This window comes from Capsicum annuum, chromosome 8, assembly GCF_002878395.1.
Source record: "Capsicum annuum cultivar UCD-10X-F1 chromosome 8, UCD10Xv1.1, whole genome shotgun sequence".
NCBI lineage: Eukaryota > Viridiplantae > Streptophyta > Magnoliopsida > Solanales > Solanaceae > Capsicum > Capsicum annuum.
Window position 1 is genome coordinate 6228166 of NC_061118.1, and position 24044 is coordinate 6252209.

The 24044-nt window shown below is 40.4% G+C and overlaps 1 protein-coding gene across 3 annotated transcripts in view; it reads right to left on the reverse strand.

Annotated features, from left to right (window-relative positions):
- LOC107838879 (CHD3-type chromatin-remodeling factor PICKLE-like) overlaps positions 1–24044 on the reverse strand; it is a 79704-nt gene that overhangs the window by 47113 nt on the left and 8547 nt on the right. For all 3 annotated transcript variants that reach the window (XM_016682117.2, XM_047395321.1, XM_047395320.1), the window contains exons 8-14: positions 23872–24008; positions 23553–23765; positions 23360–23467; positions 21981–22031; positions 21765–21864; positions 20543–20685; positions 20370–20467 (exon numbers count right to left, since the gene is read on the reverse strand). In XM_016682117.2, coding sequence (XP_016537603.2) covers positions 20370–20467; positions 20543–20685; positions 21765–21864; positions 21981–22031; positions 23360–23467; positions 23553–23765; positions 23872–24008 — 850 coding nt within the window. The remainder of the gene's footprint in view (positions 1–20369; positions 20468–20542; positions 20686–21764; positions 21865–21980; positions 22032–23359; positions 23468–23552; positions 23766–23871; positions 24009–24044) is intronic.

Genomic DNA, 24044 nt, shown 5'->3' on the forward strand with positions numbered 1-24044 from the left:
GGGCATTGGCCATCTTGTGGAAGTACTTGGTGTTTTTATCGCCATTTTTTATCCACTGTAGCTTGGATCTCTGTCTCCAAGCAATCACACCTCTTCAAACTTCATAGCCAGATGAGTTTTTGGCAGCTGTTCATCATCTATCAAAAGCCTAAGATCCTAGATGGATTCCAGATTTCTCAATTGGGAGAGGATCTGATCCTTCCTTTTCTTCTCGTTGTTCCTGTTGACTTTGCTCCATTCTTTTAAGTTTGACTTTCAACTGACTAAGCTTAGAGGCCAGTTGAAAATCAGGTCTATCGATAGCATTGAAATTGCTCCCTCAGTCTTTCACCCTGTCTATGAATCCCTCCTCCTTAAGCCACCAATTTTCGAATTTGAAATAGGATTTCCTGTGTTTGCAGTCACCACAAGATAATAAAATGGGGATATGATTGGAGCCAAGATTTGGAAGGACACTTTGGTTAATTTTTGAAAAACCTTCATCCCATTGAGTTGAGAATAAAAATTCATCTATTCTTGCAGCACAACTATGATTTTGACCTCTCCTCCATGTGTAATTTCCTCCCGAAAGAGGAGGATCCAAAAGCTCCAAATCATTTATGTAGAGGTTAAAATCAGCCATGGCTCTACTTATTCTGTTGCAGTTCGACCTTTCAAAGGGAAATCTGGAGATATTAAAGTCCCAACAGATCACCCAGGGCCCTTCACATATTCCTCTGATAGCTGAAAGCTCCCACCACAACTCCTTTCTTTCTTTTTTATCGCATACTGCATATACAGCAGTAAGGTACCAGTTCAAGTCTTGGCTGATCTTGGATAGTTTACAAGTGAGCATCTGATTGCCACTGTAAATGAGTTCACCTTTCCACTCTCTCTTATCCCATAAGACATCTTATCCCATAAGACAATGATCCCACCATTTTTTCCAATGGAGTCCGTCCAGACCCCTCCAACCCATTTGTTGCCCCAAAGTTGTTGAAAATAATTTTCCACTAACCCCCGTAATTTAGTTTCTACAAACACATAAATGTATGTTCCCCATTGATGAACTAAGGATTTTATTTGTCTCATTTTGTCATGTTGTTCAACCCCCTAACATTCCATTAAGATTTTTATCTTCATGACTGCATTGGGGTTGTGCTTCTCCCCCTGCTTCTTGATTCACTCCTTGGCTCCATCTTTGTATCTAATTTCACAAATTAGATTCCTGACCTTTTTTGGACCTGTTGGTTGGTGCTACTTGGGCCAGCTGTGATGACTAGTGTCTTTTCTGCCCCCCTTCTTTGGTCCAGTTTCATAAAGAATGCTTCTGCTTCTTTGTGGTAGTTGTTAAACAAAACTCCAAATTCTTTGCTAAGCTTGATGATGTTGTATGGACCCAGTTAATCTGGCTTCAACCTCCTTGCAGCATTCACTTAAGTAGGATTAAATTGGAATGGGCTCATCGCAAATCAACAATTGTCTCAAGAATGCAACGGGGGGCGACAGAGCGTCAGATCTGGAGATATCGCATCACCGGTCGACTGGAATCACAATTCCAGTGAGTTGGTTTCTAAGGATCTAGGGCAGAAGGGGACACGGAATGAGTTTTCGAAGAGTGTTGACTACTCAAGGGGGCTGGACGACCGGAATACGAGAGTTTGTAGGGCTGGATTTGCTCTAGCAACCTCCCCGACGCTAGAAACAATCACGGGTCAGGCTGGAAACGCACAAATTGTGGGTTTCGAACTAGTTTTAACTGGTTCCAACTCCAATTTTGCTTCTGCGGAGGGGCAAGGTGCTGCTGGACAAGTTTTTGTTAACCGCCAAATGCTTTTGGGTACTAATTATCGTTGTTATGATCTTCAAGGGATGATGTGGTGCCATTAGCATGTGTTAAGGAAGGTAGAAGTATGATTAGTTGGGAGAGAAAAATACTTGAAGTTTGGGGATTTTTAGGGAGTGGAGTTTGAAGGGAAGGGGGTAGGGTGTTCGAAATTCTCCGAGACATTGAGAAAACAACAAAAGAAGTTAGGGGAAAGGAGATGGTGACTTGAAAGCGGGTAGGGAAACGGGTTTCGAGAAGGGTATAGAGGGAGAAGGTAACTTGTTAGCAGTGTTCTGGGAAGCGTGATGCAGAAAAAACGACAAGGCTCCGCATCACGCGAAGCGTGAAATGATGCAAGCCATCATTAAAGTGAAGCAGTGAAGAAAAAGAAGTCGCAGTAGTGGTAGCCGCACAGTAAAGAAAAAGTCGCAACAGTGGACTTTAAAGTCAACGTTAGAAAATTGTAGCAGTGGTAGTCACTATAGAAGACTCTATTTTTAAAATTTAAAATTGACCCTAAATATAAAATTAACACAACATAACTCTTTTTTTAATTTAAATTGATCCTAAAAATAAAATCAACATGATGCGCTCGCATCATCCACACATAACGAGAGGGGCACGCATCATCGCATTATGCGACAACGCGAGCGCATTCCTGAACACGGCTTGTTGGTTTATCATAGAAGAGATAAGAGTAGGAGCAAGAGTGGTATGGGAGATAGGAGGATTAGGGGTGAGGATAAAGATAATAATGGAAGTTAAAATTATTTCTAAGAATGTGAGGGGGATGATGACCTACACAAGAGGGCCATTATCAAATCGGGAGTCAGGGAATGGGGTGCGAATCTCTCGTTCCTTCAAGAGACTAAAATGGAGAAGATGACAGATGCAGCGGTCAGGAATCATTTGTGGGTTTCGAACTAGTTTTAACTGGTTCCAACTCTAATTTTGCTTCTACGGAGGGGCAAGGTGCCGCTGGACAAGTTTAGTTAACCGCCAAATGCTTTTGGGTACTAATTATCGTTGTTATGATCTTCAAGGGATGATGTGGTGCCATTAGCATGTGTTGAGGAAGGTAGAAGTATGATTAGTTGGGAGAGAGAAAAATACTTGAAGTTTGGGGATTTTTGTGGAGTGGTGTTTGAAGGGAAGGAGGGTAGGGTGTTCGAGCTTCTCCGAAACATGGAGAAAACAACAAAAAAAGTTAAAGGAAAAGAGATAGTGACTTGAAGGCGGGTAGGGAAACGGGTTTCGAGAAGGATATAGAGGGAGAAGGTAACTTGTTGGCAGTGTTATGGGAAGCGTGATGCGGAAAAAAACAAGGCTCCGCATCACGCGAAGCGTGAAATGATGCAAGCGCATCATTGAAGTAAAGTAGTAAAGAAGAAGAAGAAGAAGAAGTCGTAGTGGTAGCTGCACAGTAAAGAAAAAAGAAGTCGCAACAGTAGACTTCAAAGTTAACCTTAGAAAATTGTAGCAGTGGTAGTCACTATAGAAGACTCTTTTTTTAAAATTTAAAATTGACCCTAAATATAAAATTAACACGACGTGACTCTTTTTTTTAATTTAAATTGACCTAAAAATAAAATCAACATGATGCGCTCGCATCATCCACACACAACGAGAGGGGCTCGCATCATCGCATTATGCGACAACGCGAGCGCATTCCTGAACAGGGCTTGTTGGTGTATCATGGGAGAGATAAGAGTAGGAGCAAGAATGGTATGGGAGATAAGAGGATTAGGGGTGAGGGTAAAGATGATAATGGAAGTTAAAATTATTTCTCAGAATGTGAGGGGGATGATGACCTACACAAGAGGGCCATTATCAAATCAGGAGTCAAGAAATGGGGTGCAGATCTCTCGTGCCTTCAAGGGACTAAAATGGAGGAGATGACAGATGCAGCGGTCCGAAATCCTTTGGAGGGTGTTTGAAGGGGTTAAATAGGTAAGATATGATTAGGTTCCGGCGTTAGGGTTAGTAAGGAGGAGTTCATGATAGCATCTCGGGTAAAAATAGTAGGTAATGGGAAAGAGTGGGTTTTTTTTCTTTTGGGGAAGGGGGATTGGGGGTACGGCCTGTAGGGGAGAGAGGAAAGTTTGGGAAGAGATTTCCACTATTATGGCAAGGTGGGAGGTCCCTTGGGTGCTAGGAAGGAATTTTAACATTAAGATTTCCGGAGGAGCGAGTGGATTGTAGGGTGATCTTTAGGGAAAGATTTAGGAAGGAAGAGGGAAGACTGAGATTGTCACTTTAGCGATCGCTCGAGAAACTAGTTGGAGAGAAAAATCAAGGGTCGTGTAGATGAAAGAGAGGAATTCAAATACAAAATTCTTTCATAGAGTGGCGGTAGCTAATAAAAAGAGAAATTTCATAGTCTATAGATGTGTACGGAGGGTTTGGAGGGGGGGGGATGTGAAGGGTGCCATCGTAGGGGTTCTATGAACTTTTGTTCAAGGAAAAAGACAGTTGGAGACCAACATTGGTGGTGGAGTGGGGTGGGCTAGACTTCAGGCAGGCAGGGGAAGGGATGGATACTAGATGCAGCTCTGGTGGTAAATAAGGTGGTTAATTCTCTGAAGAAGAAAGGTAAATCGGGAATTTTATGTAAGCTAGATCTTGAGAAAGCTTACGATCATGTCAACGGGCTATATTCTTACATCAGGATGAAGATGGACTTTGGAGATAAGTAGAAAAGATGGATCAGATTTAGCATTTCGGGTAAATGGAAGTCCCTGTGGTTTCTTTGGGAGTTCGAGAGGCTTGAGATAAGGAGATACTTTATCTCATATGTTATTTATTTTGGTAATGGAAGCTTTGAGCAAGATGATAGACAGAGCAGTCAGCGGAGGTTTATCCGTTTGCTAAAGGGCTTTGATACTTTTATTTAGAGGGCAGAGTAACGTGACCGTAACATATTTATTGTTTGCTATTGATACTTTGGTCTTTTGTGATGTGTACGCATCCTAGTTAGATTTCTTGAGGCGGATCCTTATATGGTTTTAGATGGTGTCGGGCTTAAAGATCAATCTTGATAAATGTGAAGTCACAACAGTGGGAGCAATAGATAATATTCAGGAGATTGCGCAAGTGTTAAATTGCAAAGTGGGTAGTCTACCTACTACGTATCTTGGACTACCTTTGGGTGCTTCTAATAAAGATCTCACATTATGAAAACTGGTGGTTGAGAGAGTAGAGAAACAGCTAGCAGGATGGCAAAAGAGGTACCTATCGAAAGGGGGAACAGAAGTTTTGATCAAGAGCACTCTTTCTAGTAATCATACATATTTCATGTCATTTTTGCAAGCTCCGTAAAAAGTGATTTTAGACAATGGAAATATTTCAGCATAACATCCTATGGGACTCAGCAAAAGATATTAAAAAGTTTCATCTTGTGAATTGGCGAGTTGTCACATCTCCAAAGGAATGGGGAGGGATTGGAGTTAAAGATCTCTAGGTGTACAACAAAGCTTTGTTCGGAAAGTGGATCTGGGATTTGGGATGAAGGAATGTTTTTTGGATGGGTTGATAGCAGATAAATATGGTATAATGGATGGAGGATAGAGAACTAGAAAGAGTGTAACTCCATTCGATCGTGATTTGTGGAGGGGTATCATGAAGGGATGGGAAGTTTTTTATCGACATATCTCGTTTAAGGTTGGGGATGGCAGTAGGATTAATTTTTGGGCACAAAACTGGTGTAGGGCAGTCAAGTTGAAGGAAGTTTTTCCTAGTTTATACTGCATTTCTTGCTAGAGAGATGACAGTCCAACAAATATGTTGGTCTCATGGGGTGCTATTCACTGGGATTTAAGATTCAGAAGGAACTTTCATCATTGGGAGATGAAAGTATTTCACAATCTGTTACAGCTTTTGTATGGGCTAGACACATCAAATAACTTGTTTGACGTAGGGAGGTGGCAAGAGAGTGGTGATGGCTTACTCATTGTTAACTCTTTTATAAGCGGTTTGCTAGTGAAAGTGGAAGGTACCTTTCCTTGTAAATCCATTTGGATCCCTAGAGCACCGAGGAAGGTTTGCTTCTTTGTATGGTTAGCGGCAAAGGATGTGATATTAACAGCGGAGAATCTGAGAAAGAAGAAATTCATGTATGTCAGTTGGTGCTTATATCTAAAAGTACCGGCGAAAGTGTAGATCATCTTCCTTTGCATTGTAAGGTGGCTAGTCAGTTATGGAGGGTGGCCCTAAATTTGTTTAGGATGCAATGGGTCATATCGGGCACAGAGAAAGAGCCTTTGCAAACTTGGACTCTTAAATAGGAAGGAAAGCACGACAGCATGAAGTGTTGCCCCCTTGGTAGTCACGTGGGTCATTTGGAAAGAGAGGAATAGAAAGCTTATGAAGGGATAGAGCTTAATTTCGTAAAGTTAAAAAGTAGTGTTTTGTACCTAGTTTACTTTTGGCGTACTTCCAAGGTCCCAATTTGTATAGAGCATTGGACCTCTTTTGTTGAGAACCATATTTTGCTATAGGTTCACTTCTTTTGGCATATGCATATGGATCCCCCTAAATGTTTATAAAATTGTTTACCTATTCAAAATAAATTAGGCTTGATATGGGGTCCAGTCACATCACACTTGCTTTATGCTAATGAAACTCTTGATTTTTTGTGGTGCAGACAGAGATTGGGTGCTTCACCTCAATCTAACTCTGGTCTTGTTTGAGGCTCTTTTAAGCTTTCACATCAACATGCTTAAAAGTGTGATGATCCTGTCAATGAGGTGCAAAATTCAAAGGAACTAGCAAGTATCTTAGGAAGTATCACTGGCATATTTTCTAAAACTCATTTAAGACTACAACTAGTGCAAAACACAATTCCACAGCTATATGGATTGGGATCATCAAGAAATTTGAGAGGAGACTTGCCTCCTAGCTAATGCAATATCTTTCTATGGGTGATAGGCTTACTTTTATCAACAGTGTACTTGATGGTATCTCACATACTACATGTCACTCCTCTTATTCCCAAGGAAATGTTTAACAATCTAGACAAAAATAGGAGGAATTTCCTTTGGCAAGGGAAAAGCACTGATCACAAGTTCCACCCAGTGAAGTGGAATAAGGTCATTCTACCAAAGCAGCATGGGGGTTAGGTATTGAGAATTTGGCAACTCACAAAAAGTGTCTAAGGATGAAATGGCTATGCAAATATACTCAAGAAGAACTACTACTATGGAAGAAGGCGCTCAATGCCAAACATGGACGCCAAAGCAACTAGTGCACAAAACTCAGCAGGGCCTCTTTTGGAGTGGGAGTGTGGAAAAGCTTATGTAAATTAAGAGAGAAATTTTCAAAATGTCAACATTTCATAGTTGCGGATGGACAACTGAACAAATTTTGGAAGGACAAATGGATTGAGCGACTTCCCTATAATATTGCAATCAGCCTGACTCCACTATTGCACAAAACAGAGATCTTGCCTTGAATATCACCCTAAGGAGGAACCTTCAAGCAGAAAAGTGTTGAAGCGAAGCGAAGCAACAGAGGGTTGCTTTTTAAACCTGAAACGATGGGGCGAGCAAAAAGTGCACGCTTCAAGCCTAGAAGCGAGAAGCGATGAAGCAAAAAAAAACGCAAAAAAACTTGCTTAAACGATATTTAAGGGTCTTTTAGGGTTTTATTGGCTTATTTGATTAATTTTAGTTAAAAACCTAAAGCGACTTGTACGACTGTATAGATGTGCTGCGACTACTGTGGAACTGTTGTTGCTGGTATGCAACTTCTTCTCTAATTCTCTTCTTGTTCTTCTCTTCTTCTTCTTTTATGTTATATGCTTCTGTTTTTTTTCCTCTTCTTCGTCTCTATTATTCTTTTTCATCTCTGTTCTTCGCAGCTTTGCTTTTTCTTCTTCTCTATTTCTCTTCTTCTTCTTTGTTTTCCAGTTTTGTTTTTCTTCTTTTACTTTTTGTTAAAATTGTATGTAACCTGACTTCTGACTTCTGTCTATCTGTATATATTTTCATTATTGTGTTTTCACTTGTAGTATATTTCTTTACTCAATGGCGCACAGAAGAGATCCAACTAAGGCGTATGGAATTGCAATAGGCAATACTAACACAGGAATAAAATGTATATTTTGTGACAATATATATATAACGATGGAATATTTTTTCACAAGACACATCTTATTGGTGGTTACAAAGATGCCACTGTATGTCCAAAAGTCTCGAATGTTGTTAGGGAAGAAATGGAAGAGTATATGAAGAAAAAAATGAGCTAAGACTCAAATGAGGGATGATGCAACAATGGTTGATCTAGATGATGATGATCAAATGGAAAATGATGAAGTTGAAGTGAATATGCCAATGGGGCCTCCTTCAAAATTCCAAAGGAAGTCTATCATCCACCACTAGCAATGTTAAAGGTCCTATGAAAAGGTGGAACTGCTGATTTAGCATCTTCTAGGAAGATTTTAAGGGACCGTGTTGTATCCGTTTTTGCAAGAAGGATGTATGGTGTGGGCCTCCCTTTTAATCGTGTTAATTACTCTGACTACTTTGGTGAATTTAGTGAGGCAATAGGCCAATATGGCCAAGAATGAAGCCCCTAACCTATTATGATGTTAGAGTTCCTTGTCTGAAAAATGAGGTGGAGAAAACAAATAAAATTGTAATCACAATGATAGTGGTGGGGTGTGGTACGAGTGGACAGAAAGAGGCAGAATTGTAATCACAAGGACAACTTTTAATAAAAGATCTATGGAGTAGATTGTTCAGATCTTGAAAGAGGCATCCAAGACACGGGAAACATAGTTCAAAGATGGAGGAGAACAAAAAGGCCAGCAGATCTCTTTTGCACCCGAAATTACAACAGACATGGAAGATGCATTAGTTTGATAAATATAAGGGGTAGAAGAAGAGTTGTTATCATTATCACAGAGCTAACCTTTAACTCCAGGTGGACAGACATAGCAGATAAGGTGGCAAGGTTCATCAGCAATCACCAATCAAGAAGCAAGCTAGAGGAATATAGATTAACTGACAATAACATTCCTTATGCAGAGATGCTCAGAAGCTATAAATGGGAAAACAGAGATGGGAGAGGAATAAATGTAGGAGTGACAATGCTTAATGATGATATCATTAGCATTAAAGACCCTCCAAGTAACCAAAGTGAAGTTTTAAAAAGGAGTTTGATGGGGAATTTATCAAAAGTCAGGAAATGGTCCTCTTCCTTATGGAAACAAGCACATGGAGTGAATATCTATGACATGGGCAGAGGTTTTGTCTTATTTGAGTTCACTTCCAAACAAATAGCGGAGCAAGTCATGGAAGGGGTCTGGGAATGGAAGAAATCCCCCGTTAAATTAGCATGGTGGAATCCATTAGTTGGAACTATGGAGGGGAGGAACAGACCAGATTCGATTTGGATCAAAATTGTAGGTCTATCTCTACGTCTTTGGTCACAAAAGGTCTTCAAAGCCATTGGAGATCGTTGTGGAGGGTGGATCGAAATAGAGGAGACCACACTTCGTAACCATCTTAAGTGCGCAAGAATCAGAGTTCACAGTGACGGCTCTAACATTCCGAAGGAGATTAAGATCGAAAGAGGGGGTATCATCTTCGGACTGCAGATCTGGACTGAGTTGCCGCTGAAGTTTTACGTTGGAGAAGGATAGTTCTCTTACCAAACAGTCTGTTGGTACAAAATCAACAGGTAAAGAAGCGTCTGCTGACAGTGATAAGTTTTTGAAAGGGACCAGACCTAAGACATGTGAGGAGACACATGATATGGCTGAGTCAAGTGGGACAAAAGATGGGGCCATGACTACAAGAAATAAGCATGTGGGCCTTACGAATTTTTTGGGCCAGAGTCCATTAGAAACGGTAGAAGCTAATAAGTCTCCTCTTATTAAAAAACCATGTGACCAGCATGTGGATTCACTTAAAGGACTTAAAAGTCATTAAAGACTTGGTAGAAATTTTATTTCAGCATTCAAGAGTTGGGAGCTCTCCTCTGCTATGGAGAAAACAGAGAGGAAAGAAGAAAGCCCATTAACAGTTGTGCTATCAATATCATGCAGGCAGGCAAGTTCGAAAGGACAGCGATGAGGAGGATGTAACAATCGGGCAGTCAGAGGCTAATGGAAAGCTAGATGAACCATGTAATCGGGAAACACGAGAGGCTGATTTGCAGATTCAGCAGATACACGAACCACATCCAGTGGACATGCTGAGCCCAATAGATCACGAAGCAATGGAGACAGATGAACCAAGTTGGGTGAATTTACGTATACTGGAATAGAGGAACACTTATGGAGTCGCTTTTAAGGTTTTGAGAGTGAAACTTTGGCCCTTCTCATGAGAATTGACGAGAGAAAAATGGCAATTGAGAATAGAAAACAAGACAAAAGCAGCACTCACTCCAAAAAGCAGAGGCATAGGTAAAAACGAATTAAAAAACCCACAGTCTAGTCTCAACAAGGAGGTGGAAGGGCAAGGAACAGGGGAAGGAACTTAAGTTTGACTTTTAAATGAAGGTAAAGATTCTGTCATGGAATGTAATGGGATTAAACAGCTGGTCAACTAAGACCCTGGTTAAAACTTGTTCACGGAAATAGAAGGCAGATGTGGTTTGCTTACAGGAAAAGGTGAGAAATGAAGTGGAAGACGTAGCATTTCAGTTATGGCTATGTAGATGGATGAGATGTGGTTTCATGAAAGCAGAGGGTAACAGAGGGGGTATTTTAATTATGTGGGATAGCAGGGTGTGGGTGGGCACCAAGGTGGAGGAAGGAAATTTCTCACTCACTCACAATTTTGAATCCACACAGGATTCATTTTGCTGGAACTTTACTGGTGTGTATGCGCCTCATATTAGGGTTGAGAAACTCGAATGTTGGGAGGAAATAGCCGCAATGAAAAGCTTGAGTGAAGGGCCTTGGGTCACAGGTGGAGATTTCAATACTGTCAGGCACATGGTGGAAACAAGGGGATGTACTAGAACCACTAACATCATGACTGATTTTTTTAGATGGATTGAAAATTTGGGCTTGCATGATCCTATTCTAACTGGGGGTAAATACACTTGGTCTAGGGGATCTAGGATCTAATCACCAGAGCAATGCAAGGCTAGATAGACTACTCTATGGAATGGGAGGAAAACTTCAAGAACATTAGACAAAGAATTCTGCCCAGGGCAACTTCTGACCATAATCCAATTATTTTATAGTATGGAGAATAGATAGATTACTCTATGGAATGGGAGGAAAACTTCAAGAACATTAGACAAAGAATTCTGCCCAGGGCAACTTCTGACCATAATCCAACTATTTTATAGTGTGGAGAATGGGAGCAAAGGCAATCTTACTTCAAATTTGAAAATTGGTGGCTCAAAGTGACTGTTGGATTGGTTTTCTAGTTGAAGGGTGCCCTGATTACAAATTATGCACCAAACTTAAAATGCTTAAACTTAAGTTGAAAGAATGGAGCACAAATACCTTCTCTGAAATGGCTAATAGGAAAAATATTCTCCTTGAAGAGTTGTCTGCTTTGGACAAAACTCAGGAAGATAGAGAGCCATCACAAGATGAACAGATGAGTTGGTAGAACAAGAAGTTTTGGCTAAGCATGAAGAAGAAAGGTGGAGACAAAAGTCCAGAGCAATTCGACTCAAGCAAGGGGATAAGAATACCAAGTTCTCTGATAGATCGACAACAACTCATAGAAGGTACAACACAATTGATAGATTGGTGGTAAGGGGGAGGAAATCCAGGAGCCAAAGGAAATCAAAGAGGTTATGATAGAATTTTATTCCAAGTTATACACAGAAACTGAAACTTGGAGGCCTACATTTGAATTTACAACTTGGAGGCCTACATTTGAATATACAGGTTGCCCTACAATCTCTAGTGAAGAAAATTAATGGCTTCACAGACCATTCACAGAATCAGAAGTCTTGCAGATCTTGAGACAGTGTGATGGAGACAAAGCACCTAGTCCTGATGGATTTACTATGAGCTTCTTCAAGGCATGCGGGGATATCTTGAAGGATGATTTGATGCAAACTTCCCATAATTTCCACCTAAGGGGTTCTTCGAAAAGTCTTTCAATGCCACCCACTCTCAGAGCATTGATTCCAAAAAGGCCCAGAGAAGTTGATCTTTAAAAACTTCAGACCTATTAGTCTAATAGGAGCGGTGTGCAAAACCACCTCTAAACTTATAACTGAAAGGCTCAAAACAGTCATTTGGAAATTAGTGGATGAGCACCAAATGGCTTTCTTGAAAGTAAGACAAATTCTAGATGCATCCCTGTTGGCAAATGAATTGGTGGATTCAAGATGTACGCAGAAGAAACCAGGCATCTTTTGTAAGCTGGACATTGAAAAGGCATATGATCATGTCAACTGGAATTTTCTTCTAAAAATTCTAAAAGACATTGGTTTTGGCAGCAGGTGGATTAATTGGATCAAGATATATCAAGATCTGTATCTCAAGTGTGAAGTTTTCCCTCATTATAATGGCAATAGTGAAGGTTTTTTTCAATCACATAAGGGTCTCTTTTCATACAAGCTATAGAGGGACTCAACCACATGTTCAGAATAGCAAATACTAATGGCTGGTTGAAGGTTTCAGTGCTCAAAGTGAAAGAAGGGAGGAAGTGGAGATTTCTCATTTGTTCTATGCAAATGATGCACTGATTTTTTGTGAAGCAAAGGTGAGTCAAATCAGGCATTTGAGAGCAACAACAACAACAACAACAAACCCAGTGTATTCCCACTAGTGGGGTCTGGGGGGTAAGATGTACGCAGTCCATACCTCTACCTCTGATGAAGTAGAAAGGTTGTTTCCGATAGACCCCCGGCTCAAGGCACGAGATACCACACAAACACATAGTAAAGCACAGAAGCAGATTACATAACATAAATACGGCACCCATAAGTAATATAAAACAGAGGAAAGTAGAGGAAAGCACACAGCTTCGTAATAAAACATGGAACACGGAACACGGAGTCATAACAGGAATAAAACCCCCACCAAGTAATTCCCTACACTAGCGACTCAAACTGGCCCTAATCCTCTGCCGTAATTCGCGCCCTCCAGACCTTCCTATCTAGGGTTATGTCCTCGGTGAGCTGTAAATGTTCCATGTCCCGCCTAATCACCTCACCCCAGTACTTCTTCGGCCTACCCCTACCCCGCCTAAAACCATCCAACGCTAGCCTCTCACACCTACGGACCGGGGCATCCATGCCCCTCCTCTTCACGTGTCCGAACCATCTCAATCGTGCTTCCCGCATCTTGCACTCCACTGAAGTCACACCAACCTTCTCCCGAATAGTCTCATTCCGAACTCTATCCCCTCTGGTCAGTCCACACATCCAGCGCAACATCCGCATTTCTGCCACCTTCATTTTTTGGATGTGGGAGTTCTTAACTGGCCAACACTCCGCTCCATACAACAAGGCCGGACAGACTACCACCCTGTAGAATTTGCCTTTAAGCTTGGGCGGCACCTTCTTATCACACAGCACCCCCGACGCGAGTTTCCACTTCATCCATCCCGCCCCAATACGGTGCGAGACATCCTCGTCAATCTCATCGTTACTCTGGATCACGGAACCAAGATACTTGAACTTATCCCTCTTACATACCTCCTGTGCTTCTAGCTTCACTACTACCTCATTCTCCCGCCTCACGTCATTAAACTTGCATTCCACATACTCTGTCTTGCTTCTGCTCACCCTGAACCCTTTAGACTCAAGAGTTTGCCTCCACACCTCTAATTTGTCATTCACACCCCCTCGAGTCTCATCTATCAGCACTACATCGTCTGCAAAAAGCATACACCACAGCACCTCCCCTTGAATGCATCGCGTCAACACATCCATCACCAACGCAAACAAAAAGGGACTAAGAGTAGATCCCTGATGCAATCCTGTCAGGACAGTGAAATGCTCTGAGTCTCCTCCCGCCGTCCTCACCTGGGTTTTCGCTCCATCATACATATCCTTAATTACTCTGGTATATGCCAGCGGTACTCCACTCACCTCCAAGCATCTCCAAAGCACCTCCCTGGGGACTTTGTCATATGCCTTCTCCAGGTCGATAAACACCATGTGCAGATCCTTTTTCCTCTCCCTATACTGCTCCACCAACCTCCGCACCAGGTGGATTGCCTCCGTCGTCGAGCGGCCGGGCATAAATCCGAACTGGTTTTCCGAAATAGACACTATCCATCTCAGCCTCACCTCGACCACTCTCTCCTAGATCTTCATAGAGTGACTCAATAACTTAATCCCCCTATAGTTATTGCAACTCTGAATGTCCCCCTTATTCTTATAAAGAGGGACCATGGTACTCCACCTCCACGCCTCGGGCATCTTTGCCGTCCTGAAGATTTCATTAAACAATCCAGTCAACCACCTTACACCAACCTCTCCAACGAACTTCCAAAACTCCACCGGTATCTCATCCAGCCCCGTCACCCTACCCCTTCGCATCCTGCGGACAACCTGTCTAACCTCTTCTACCTTAAAACGTCTACAATAGCTAAAATCCCGACACTCCTCTGAGTGCTCCAGTTCCCCTAACACAATAGCTCTATCCCCTTCGTTATTCAAGAGCCTATGAAAATACGACTGCCATCTCTTCTTAATGTGGCCGTCCTCCACCAACACTCTACCGTCCTCCCCCTTAATGCACCTCACCTGATCGAGGTCACGACCCTTCCTCTCCCTAGCCTTAGCGAGTCTAAACAACTTTTTCTCCCCTCCTTTCCCCTGTAACCCTGCATACAAGCTCTCAAAAGCGGCCGTCTTAGCTGCCGTGACCGCTGACTTCGCCTCTTTCCTCGCTAGCTTGTACTCTTTCCTGTTTACCCGCTTCTCCTCTTCGTCCTTACTTTCCACCAACTTAGCATACGCCCCTTTCTTGGTCCCCACTTTCTTCTCCACCTCTTCATTCCACCACCAATCCCCCCCGATGGTGCCCGGCCCGGCCCCTAGAAACACCCAACACCTCACTTGCATTCTCCCTGATGCACCTTGCCGCCCTGTCCCACATACTATCCACGTCCCCCCTACACTCCCACACCCCCATTCACGCCAACCTCTCCCCTATCTCCCACGCATTCACTGGCGTCAGGCCGCCCCACTAGGTGGAAGACTTTCTCTTATAAAATCAGTGTTAGATGGACTTCTCACCTACATGATGAGCCTCTTTCCCATCCCAAAGAGCATTGAGAAAAGATTTAATAGGATGAGAAGATTATTTCTATGGCAAGGTAACAAGGAAAAGAGGGGCTATAATCTTCTGAAATGAAATGTTTTAACCCTGAGTAATTAACAAGGGGCTTGGTTTAAATCACCTTAACAATCAGAACAATTCTCTTCTTCAAAAATGGCTATGGAGATTCTATTCAGAAGAAGGGGCTTTGTGGAGAAGATTTATAGCTGGGAAGTATGGCTTGCACAAAGGTAGTAGGCACCTTTGGGTGTGATGTGTGGAAAACCATAAGAAGACTTTGGCCCCATTTCAACAATAACATTACAATCAGTGTTGGTAATGGATCAAGAACTAATTTCTAGAATGAATGTGGGTTGGAGAAACCAGCTTGAAGAATGCCTTTCCTCAACTATATATTCTAAGTTTACAGAGAAATGCCAAAATATCTCAGGTGTGGAGTCAGTCAACAAGGATGGAACTTAATATTTAGGAGAGCACTGAATGACTGGGAAATTGGGGAGTTTACTAATCTTCTTGAAGTCCTGAACTCTTTACCAAGTTAAGTTTGTCACTGAGGCCTGATAGGCCTAGATAAAAACTGCACAACAAAGGCCTATTTACTGTCAAGTCATGCTACTAGAAGCTAAACACCAACCACAATTTACTGGACAAATGGCCTTGGAAGTTGATTGGGAAGACCAGAAGCCCCGCAAGGTAGCTTGTTTTGCATGGTTGGTATGTAGAAAAGCATGCCTAACTCATGAGACTCTACAAAGGAGAGTGTGGCAGATTTGTTCAAAATTTGTTGTGTGTGACCGGGAAACAGAAGTAAATAACCACCTATTTTGCATTGTAAAGCTGCTACAAGTTTTTGGAATATGTTCTTGTTTATGCTAGAAGTCAGTTGGGTAATGCCTAAAACAACTTTGGAATTACTTAGTAGTTGGAAAGGAATTAATAACAGAGGAAGGAAGGTGATCTGGTAGAAGAGTATTGCATGGTGGACTCTGTGGAAGGAAAGAAATGCTAGGTACTTTGAAGAGCAATAAATAAGCTTACAGATGATTAGGACGAATTGTATAAGTCTTGGTTTTTTTGTTGTAAACTGAATTTGGTTGGGGACGTAGTAGATTTAGTTGATTTTATAGGAAACTTGTAGAAAATACCCTTTTGGGGTGTGCCTACCACTCTGTGGGATGTAAGTTTTCAATTCATCATTTGTTAGATGATGAATCTTTTGGTGTGAATAAGATATTGCTTTTATCTCAAAAAAAAGGTTTAGTGGAAAAACTATGGCGGTTCCATTATGATGGATAAATGGACAGCCAGAAATGGAAAAACGGTAATCAATGTTTTGGTGAATTCTTCGACGGAGAGTGTATTCCTTGAATCTCCTGATGCTAGTGACTCTTCTACTGATGCTAACAAATGTTCAAATTGTTTGAGAATACAATTGTTGGTAACGGGTAAAGTTGCTACCATGTGACCAGGAGGTCACGGGTTCAAGCCTTGGAAATAACCTCTGACAGAAATGCAAGGTAAGGTTGCGTACAATACACCCTTGTGGTGGGGCCCTTCCTCGAACCCTACACATAGCGAGAGATTTAGTGCACCAGGCTGCTCTTTTTTATTGTTTGAGAATATAATCTTGAAAATTGGGAAGGAAAATATGGTGCAAGGTGTGACTAATAATGCAAGTGAGAATAAGAAAGCGGATGAATTGTCGAAGGGAGTGTACCCGCATATTTTCTGGACTCTTTGTGCTGCTCACTGTATCAACTTAATGTTTGGTGACATTTCCAGGAAAGCCCCATATTCTACTGGTGAATAAGTGGTTTAGTTTTCCTTTTCAATTTTCAATTAGTTATCTATACTTAGTTTACTAACTACTAAATCTACTTTTTGAACAATCTTTGCTAAGGCTGTTAAGATAAATTCTTGTATCAGTCAAAGGACATTATTCTTGAACATGATCAGGTGATCCACAAACCAAAGAAATTTGGTAAAAACCTGCGAAGAGAAGGTTTGCGACAGTTTTTCTGACTTTGCATACTTTTTATACACAAAAGAAAAATTTGTGAACCTTGTTCATGTCAAATAAATGGAATGAGAGTACCTATGCAAAGGAAGCTCTTGGGAGAGAAGTTGCCAGACACATCATTAGTCCATCTTTTTGGAATGACACTGTAAAAGCAATTAAAACTGGTGGTCCTCTAGTTATTGTACTTCGTTTGGTGGATGGAGAGAAAAAACCAACAATGGACTATATTTATGAAGCCATGGATAAGGTAAAAGAAGGTATTGAAAAGGCATTTGATTATGAAATATGAGAAGGTGTTTTGAAATTATTGATGCCAGGTGGACGGATCAACTTCATCAACCTTAGCATGTAGCGGCACATATTTTGAACCCCCGGCTCTATCATAAAAACAGTGAGATGAAGACTTTGGATGAAGAATTGTAGCTGGGATATCATGTATGTCTTGAGAGAATGATCCCAAATAAAGCTTTGATAGACAAAATAGGGGAGGAGCTTGGTAGGTATATGAAAGCTGAGGGGCTACTTGGATTGGAATCAGCCATTAGAGTTAGAGCCTTAAGGTCACCAGGTGAGTATTTCAACTTATAATTGTGTTTAAAACTTAACTTTTAAGTTATTAACTTTTCAATAATTCTTCTACAATTGAATGGTGGATACAATATGGTCATAACGTCCCAAACTTGCAATCGTTTGATATTAGAGTTCAAAGTTTAACTTGTAGCTCATCCGGTTGCGAGAGAAATTACAGCGTGTATGAAAATGTGAGAAACCACATTACATTATTACAAAAAATAAGTGGTATCTACAACTTATGTTGATACTAAAAAAAGGAACAGGGTTAAGTTGAAACGCCCCAATGATCTAGTGTTCATCAAAGATAAATGAACATTGGTGCATCATTACAATGCTTGCGATACCATTAATCCAATTATGTTGGATAATGTTGATGATGCAAATGAATGGTTAATGGGAGCCCCTTCAAATCATGAAGATGATGAAGCATACGAAGGAGAAGATCTCACTTATGGTCATGTTGCTTCAGCAAGTAGTGTTGAGGAAAGTATCTATGGTCTTAGGGAGAATACTTTAAGGAGCAAGGAAAGAGAAGGTTCAAGTAGAACCTTTGTTGATGAAGCCTCTGATGAAGAAGATATTTTTCAAGATAATAGTGTGATGGCACTTCAAGAGTTTGGAGATCTTGCTGAGGAATAGGATGTAGAATAGAAGTTCTAAACTTCTCTCTGATTGTTGGTTTCTCTATCCGGGTTGGTTGATTAAGACGCAAGACTGATTTATAGTACTTTAGCAGTTTGCTTGAAAGCTTGTTATGACTATCTATTGTCTTTTTAATTTAAGAATTGAAAGATTATGTTATTTATTGAGCTCTTAGTTATTTATTTATGCATGTTTAATATTTTTTAATTGAAGGGGAGCCTTGGAGTAACTGGTAAAGTTGCTGCCATGTGACCAGGAGGTCACGGGTTCAAGCCTTGGAAACAGCCTCTGGCAAAAATGAAAGGTAAGGCTGCGTACGATACACCCTTGTGGTGGGGCCCTTCCCCGAACACCGCGCATAGCGGTAGTTTTAGTGCACCGGGCTGCCCTTTTTTTTTTTAATATTTTTAAAATTTTGTACTAAATAGTGCTTTAATGAAAAAAAGTGTGCGCTTCGCTTCACGCTTCTCGCTTCTGTGAAGCAAGCCCTAGTCGCTTTTTTCGGCCTCTCGCTTTTCAAAACACTGCCTTCAAGACTAGGAAGTGGATGACCTAGTCCACTGCTAGTTGCCCTTGAGGGCACCACATTGAACGTTCAAATTGCTGACAAGTTCAAATGGGGAGATGCAAATGATGGAAAGTATACTATGCAATCAGGTTACAAATGGCTTAAGGCCCGAAATGAAGTCAATGATATGTGGCCTTGGAAGTTAATCTGGAAAACTAAATTACCTCCTAAAATCATATGTTTCAGCTGGACTGCACTCTATGAGAAATGTTTGACTCAAGACAACCTTATGCAAAGGAAGATTCAGATGGTCAACAGATGTCATATGTGTCACAGGGAACTAGAGACCAACAACCACTTATTTCTAAACTGTCTAGTTGCAACTCATTTTGGAATATGTTTTGTTCTCTTTGAAATTAGTTGGGTTATGCCAAACTGTACCAAGGAGGCCTTCGAATCCTGGGGCGGTTGGGAAGTTGACAACTGCATCAAATCAATTTGGAGAATGGTGCCTGCTGGAATTTTTGGTGTTTATGGAATGAAAGAAACAGTAGATGCCTTAAAGGAAAATCAACTGCCAGCCACTCCCTTAAAGCTAAATGTCAAATTTGTTTATTTAATTGGGCATATCTGCTAGATTCCCCCGATTCCTTCTGGAACTTCGTTAGCTCTCTGTACCTAAGATCTAAGTTGCTCGAACTCGGTGTGGGTGTCCGATACAGGTGCGGATATAGAGGTCTAATCCATCGTGATCTATTTTAAGATTAAGGATATGGATCCAGGTGTGGATACGGGTGCAGAGATTCAGCTAAGAATAATTCAAATATCTAAATATAGAGTAATAAAACCTAATTATTTTTTTGATAAAGTAAGTTATAAAAACCTAAATTATGAGATACTATGTGAAAACTCGGGAAAATATTGATCAAGAGGACTTTCCTAGGAGATAAAAGGAAAAGGAGTGATGTGGAAATTTCTATATACAGCGTACTCAATTTTCTTCAATTTCACCTAAACTTTTGTTTTGATTACAAAAAACATTGGATTTGTCAAAAATTTTGCCTGTTGATTTTGGTCAAAGTACCCAAAATTGGTTGACCAAATTGGGTACGGATCCCACACCTATGTCGTGTCAACACGGGTACCAAAAGAGTGAAGACTGAAGAGTCGAGCAACTTAGCCTAAGATAGTGCTCCTTTAATCTAGCTAACAAGATCTTGGTGCCTAACCTAATGCTCCAGCTAAGTGAGACAAAGTACTCAACGTGCATTTGCACCTTAGCTTCAGGGCGTAAGCGGGCTTTTATCAACATTACGCACACCAATGGCATTCCTCTTTTCGAGAAATAGTAAAAAATTAAACTTTAATTTACCAATAAATATAAGACTGTCTGTATAGTTCTACCAACAATTGGCTTAAAAGTGCCATTTTTGAAGCATGTCATGTGAATTTTAATCTGACTAGAATTAAAGAGGGTTAAAACTCCTTGCATAACCGAAGGACACACTCAGAAAGGAAAAGATCCTTCACGAAAAATCTCGACAACTCAATCTTCCGAAACAACTATCAACAATCATATAGTTGGCTATCAAGAAAAATGGCATACTTGGTAAACTCATTATTGTCCTCTGGCTCAACACCTTCTAACATAAATGGATGACAGCAAAGCTTGCGTAGCTCCATCACCACATTTATAAGAGAAATCTGATGCACAAATATCCAGCAAGGTCAGAATTCCTATTATGGCATTAAGGTATCTCAGACAAGAAATTGGCCCACCTGAGCACCTCCCTTGCGAGTCAGTATCTGGAAGTTACGCGTCAGAATAGCTTTGTAGTATTCTTTCTGTTTGCTACTCAATTCCACACGTAAAATGAGTTCCTTTTTAGGAGGAAGCTCTGTCATGACATCTTTCTTGACTCCTGAAATATCAAACACGCAACTGAGAATAGTTTAAATAGATGTAGGATACCCAAATTCATGTTTCTCAAAACACTCCATTGGCTCACGAATCTTTTCAAAAATAAACTGAGTTACACTAAGGACCCGTTTGGTCATTAAAATTATTCACTTTTTTCGGAATAATTTTTCACTTTACTGAATAAAGGATTTGTTCGGAGGTAGCGGTATGGACTGCGTACATCTTACCCTCCTCCGACCCTACTTTGTGGGAATACACTGGGTTTCTTGTTGTTGAATATAAGGATTTGACCATGAAATTACAAATTCAACTCGAAGTTAGATTCCGAATTTGAAAAACAACTTATAATTTGTTTTCCAACTCCATCTTCACAATTCCAAACAAAATGCTCTCTTCTCCCCTAATAAAAAGTAAAACCAAACACAACTCCACCTCAACGCGAACTTCAAAAAATTTCAAATGAAGTGAAAATATTTGATTTCTATGGCCAAATGCCTACTAAGAATTTACGTGCTGGAATTACTTTTTGCTTCACAAGTTCCCTCAGTTTTGTTGACAATATATGTGAATTGTAAGAAACCATTGTCACAATGAGATGTGTGCATTGGAGCAAACAAGTCAATCAAGAAAAAGTGCTGCTCCAGTCATCTGAATATAGGCAGCTGATTTGGGAGGTGGCAAAAGCTACACCAAATTAGAGTTTCTAATGACATGATAAAAGAGAAGTTTGACATTTCCTAGTTGTCGAATAATTACAAATTGGCAATGCTTATTCTATCACCAACTCTTTTCCTGGGAGGATTGAAAGATAAGAAATACAAATTGGCAATGCTTATTCTATCACCAACTCTTAGCTTCATGTTACTATACTATCTATAATACAATTTGGAAAGGCATTTACAAAGATATAGCTAGGACACATTAGAAATCAACAAAGGAAATTATGATGAACAGGACCAAGGAAAAGCTGATAAGATACAGGACCAAGGAAAAGCTGATAAGATATACACTTCATCAATAGATATCATCAAACTAACAAATATTCAATGACAAACACAGGAAAAAGTTTCAGAATCGTACTTCTGAGCAGATGAGGTGCCAGCATTTTGTGAAGTCTTGAAACCTGTTCTTCCTGACTAATGTCCTCAAACTCCTGCTGGAATTCCTCCAAGCTTCCGAACTGCATTTGACATCAGCTACCATGAAACTTCACATGATAACAAGTAAATAACTTATGAAGGTTCCTAGTTGTAGGACTGTAAATAACTTATGAAGGTTCCTAGTTGTAGGACTGACCTTCCCAGCATCAAGGAAGTGCATCAGCATGAAAAGTTCATCCAGATTGTTCTGAAATGCATAGAAAGAATAATTACTAAAGCCAAAGAAAGAAGGGGGGGAAGGGTGTGTCCTTATGCAAATAAAAAAACTATTTGAAGAAAATAATTATTACAGAAATACAAAGTGTTTAAAGTGTGTAGATTGCATTAGTAGACGGAAGAAGCAAAACACACTGACATCAAATCACCACCACTACCCCACTTTTGCACCCCAAAAGAATGGAAAACAAGGACAAGGATACCCAGATAAGAAACATAACTGGTAAAGTATGCAACTAAAAATCCACAAAAAGGAAGGCAATTTGTTGCAGAAGAGTTGTAGATTAGAAGAACTGAAACCAAACAGGAGCAGGTAAATGAGGACTCAGTAGTCTCAAACTTGACAAACTAAGAGGAAGAGTAGTTAAGATATTGTAGCTTTTTAAGTTGCCTTTTTTTTTTTTTGGAGAAATGGTATGTATCATTGATGTCAAAACCAGCACAAAGAAAGTGATGTGATTACATCCAAAATATAGCAAAAGAGAGTTAACATTGGTTGTTTAGACAAAAAGTTCTACGAACTGTAAGAAGGTTTTAGCATCTCCAACTAAATCCATTTTACACCAACAAGAAACCAAAAATACAATCAGGTTTTACTTTCCAAATTTAGCTATTTTGTCCTTCAAAACATCTTTAGTTCTCTCCTTCCAAATACTCCCCAGATGCCGGCAAGAATGGCGTTCCATGCTTTCAACAAGTGTTATGGGTAAATTTTTTCTCTTCCAGCTTAGCAATAGATCTGACATGGACCTTGGCATAACCCACTTCATTCCCATGAGTTCAGGAACAAGGGACAAACTTGTGCAGTAACAGAACAATGATGGATAGGAGGATATTGCTTTCTGAAATTTTCTCACATAAGAGGCATTTGTTAAGTGTTAAACTAGTCGTATACCTCTCCTTTGTAGCTTCTCTTGGGTTACACAAGCTTCCTTTATGACAAACTACTCAAAGCACATTACTTTAACAGGTGCTTTGCAGTACCAAATTTGTTTACAGGGACCAGAAGCATTAGTCTGATTCATTGTAGTGGTATGGACTGCATACATTTTACCCTCCCCAAACCCCACTGTGTGGGAATACACTGGGTTTGTTGTTGTTGTTGTTGCTAGCCTACACATGCAAAGCACGTACTCTAAAACTAGTATCCAAAAGAGGGAGGGAGGGGGGGACTATAAAACAGAAGTAGAATGAATACACGATATATACCCTATGATTCTATGTAACTGGATATCCAAACATGAAATGGGAGAACTACCAGGTGCATAAAATTATAGAAAGCAACCTACAGCAACAAACCTGAAGAGGAGTTCCAGTCAAAAGAACACGATGCCTACTAGAGTACTGCTTCAAAGATGAAAACAACTTGGAATCCTTGTTCTTGAGACGATGACCTTCATCAACAATCTAAATGGAGAAGTCAAGCATCTTTTAGAGGCAAAAAAGAACAACAAAAGCTAACAGCACAATTAAGGATTTTGAAGGCAATTACCATGCACTCCCACTTAATTGGCTTCAGAGAGGCACTATCCATGTTGATCATTTCATATGAAGTAAGAAGGACATCAAATTTTATCCTATCTTGCTTGCTTTCACCAACCATTTGACCAGATTTTTTTTTCTTGGTCTTCTTAAGATTGTTCGGGAAGAAAAGTTCATATTCTCTAATAATAGCACGAGCTTGTGCACCTCCCACATACATAACCTAAAGAGGTCAAGTCTCTTCAGGAAAAGAATTATCCTGCTATTCATCTTAGTAATTAATTATTATTCTGCTATTCATAGCAGGGAACAAATCACCTCAAACTTACCACATTCATTTGAGGAGCCCAAGTAGCAAACTCACGCTCCCAATTTCTCAATGTCGAAAGAGGTGCTACTACTAAATGTGGAGAGACATTCTCTTCAAAAAGAGAGGCTAAAAATGCAATACTTTGTATTGTTTTGCCTGCAAGCTTGAAAATGCATCAGCAAACAGAACTAA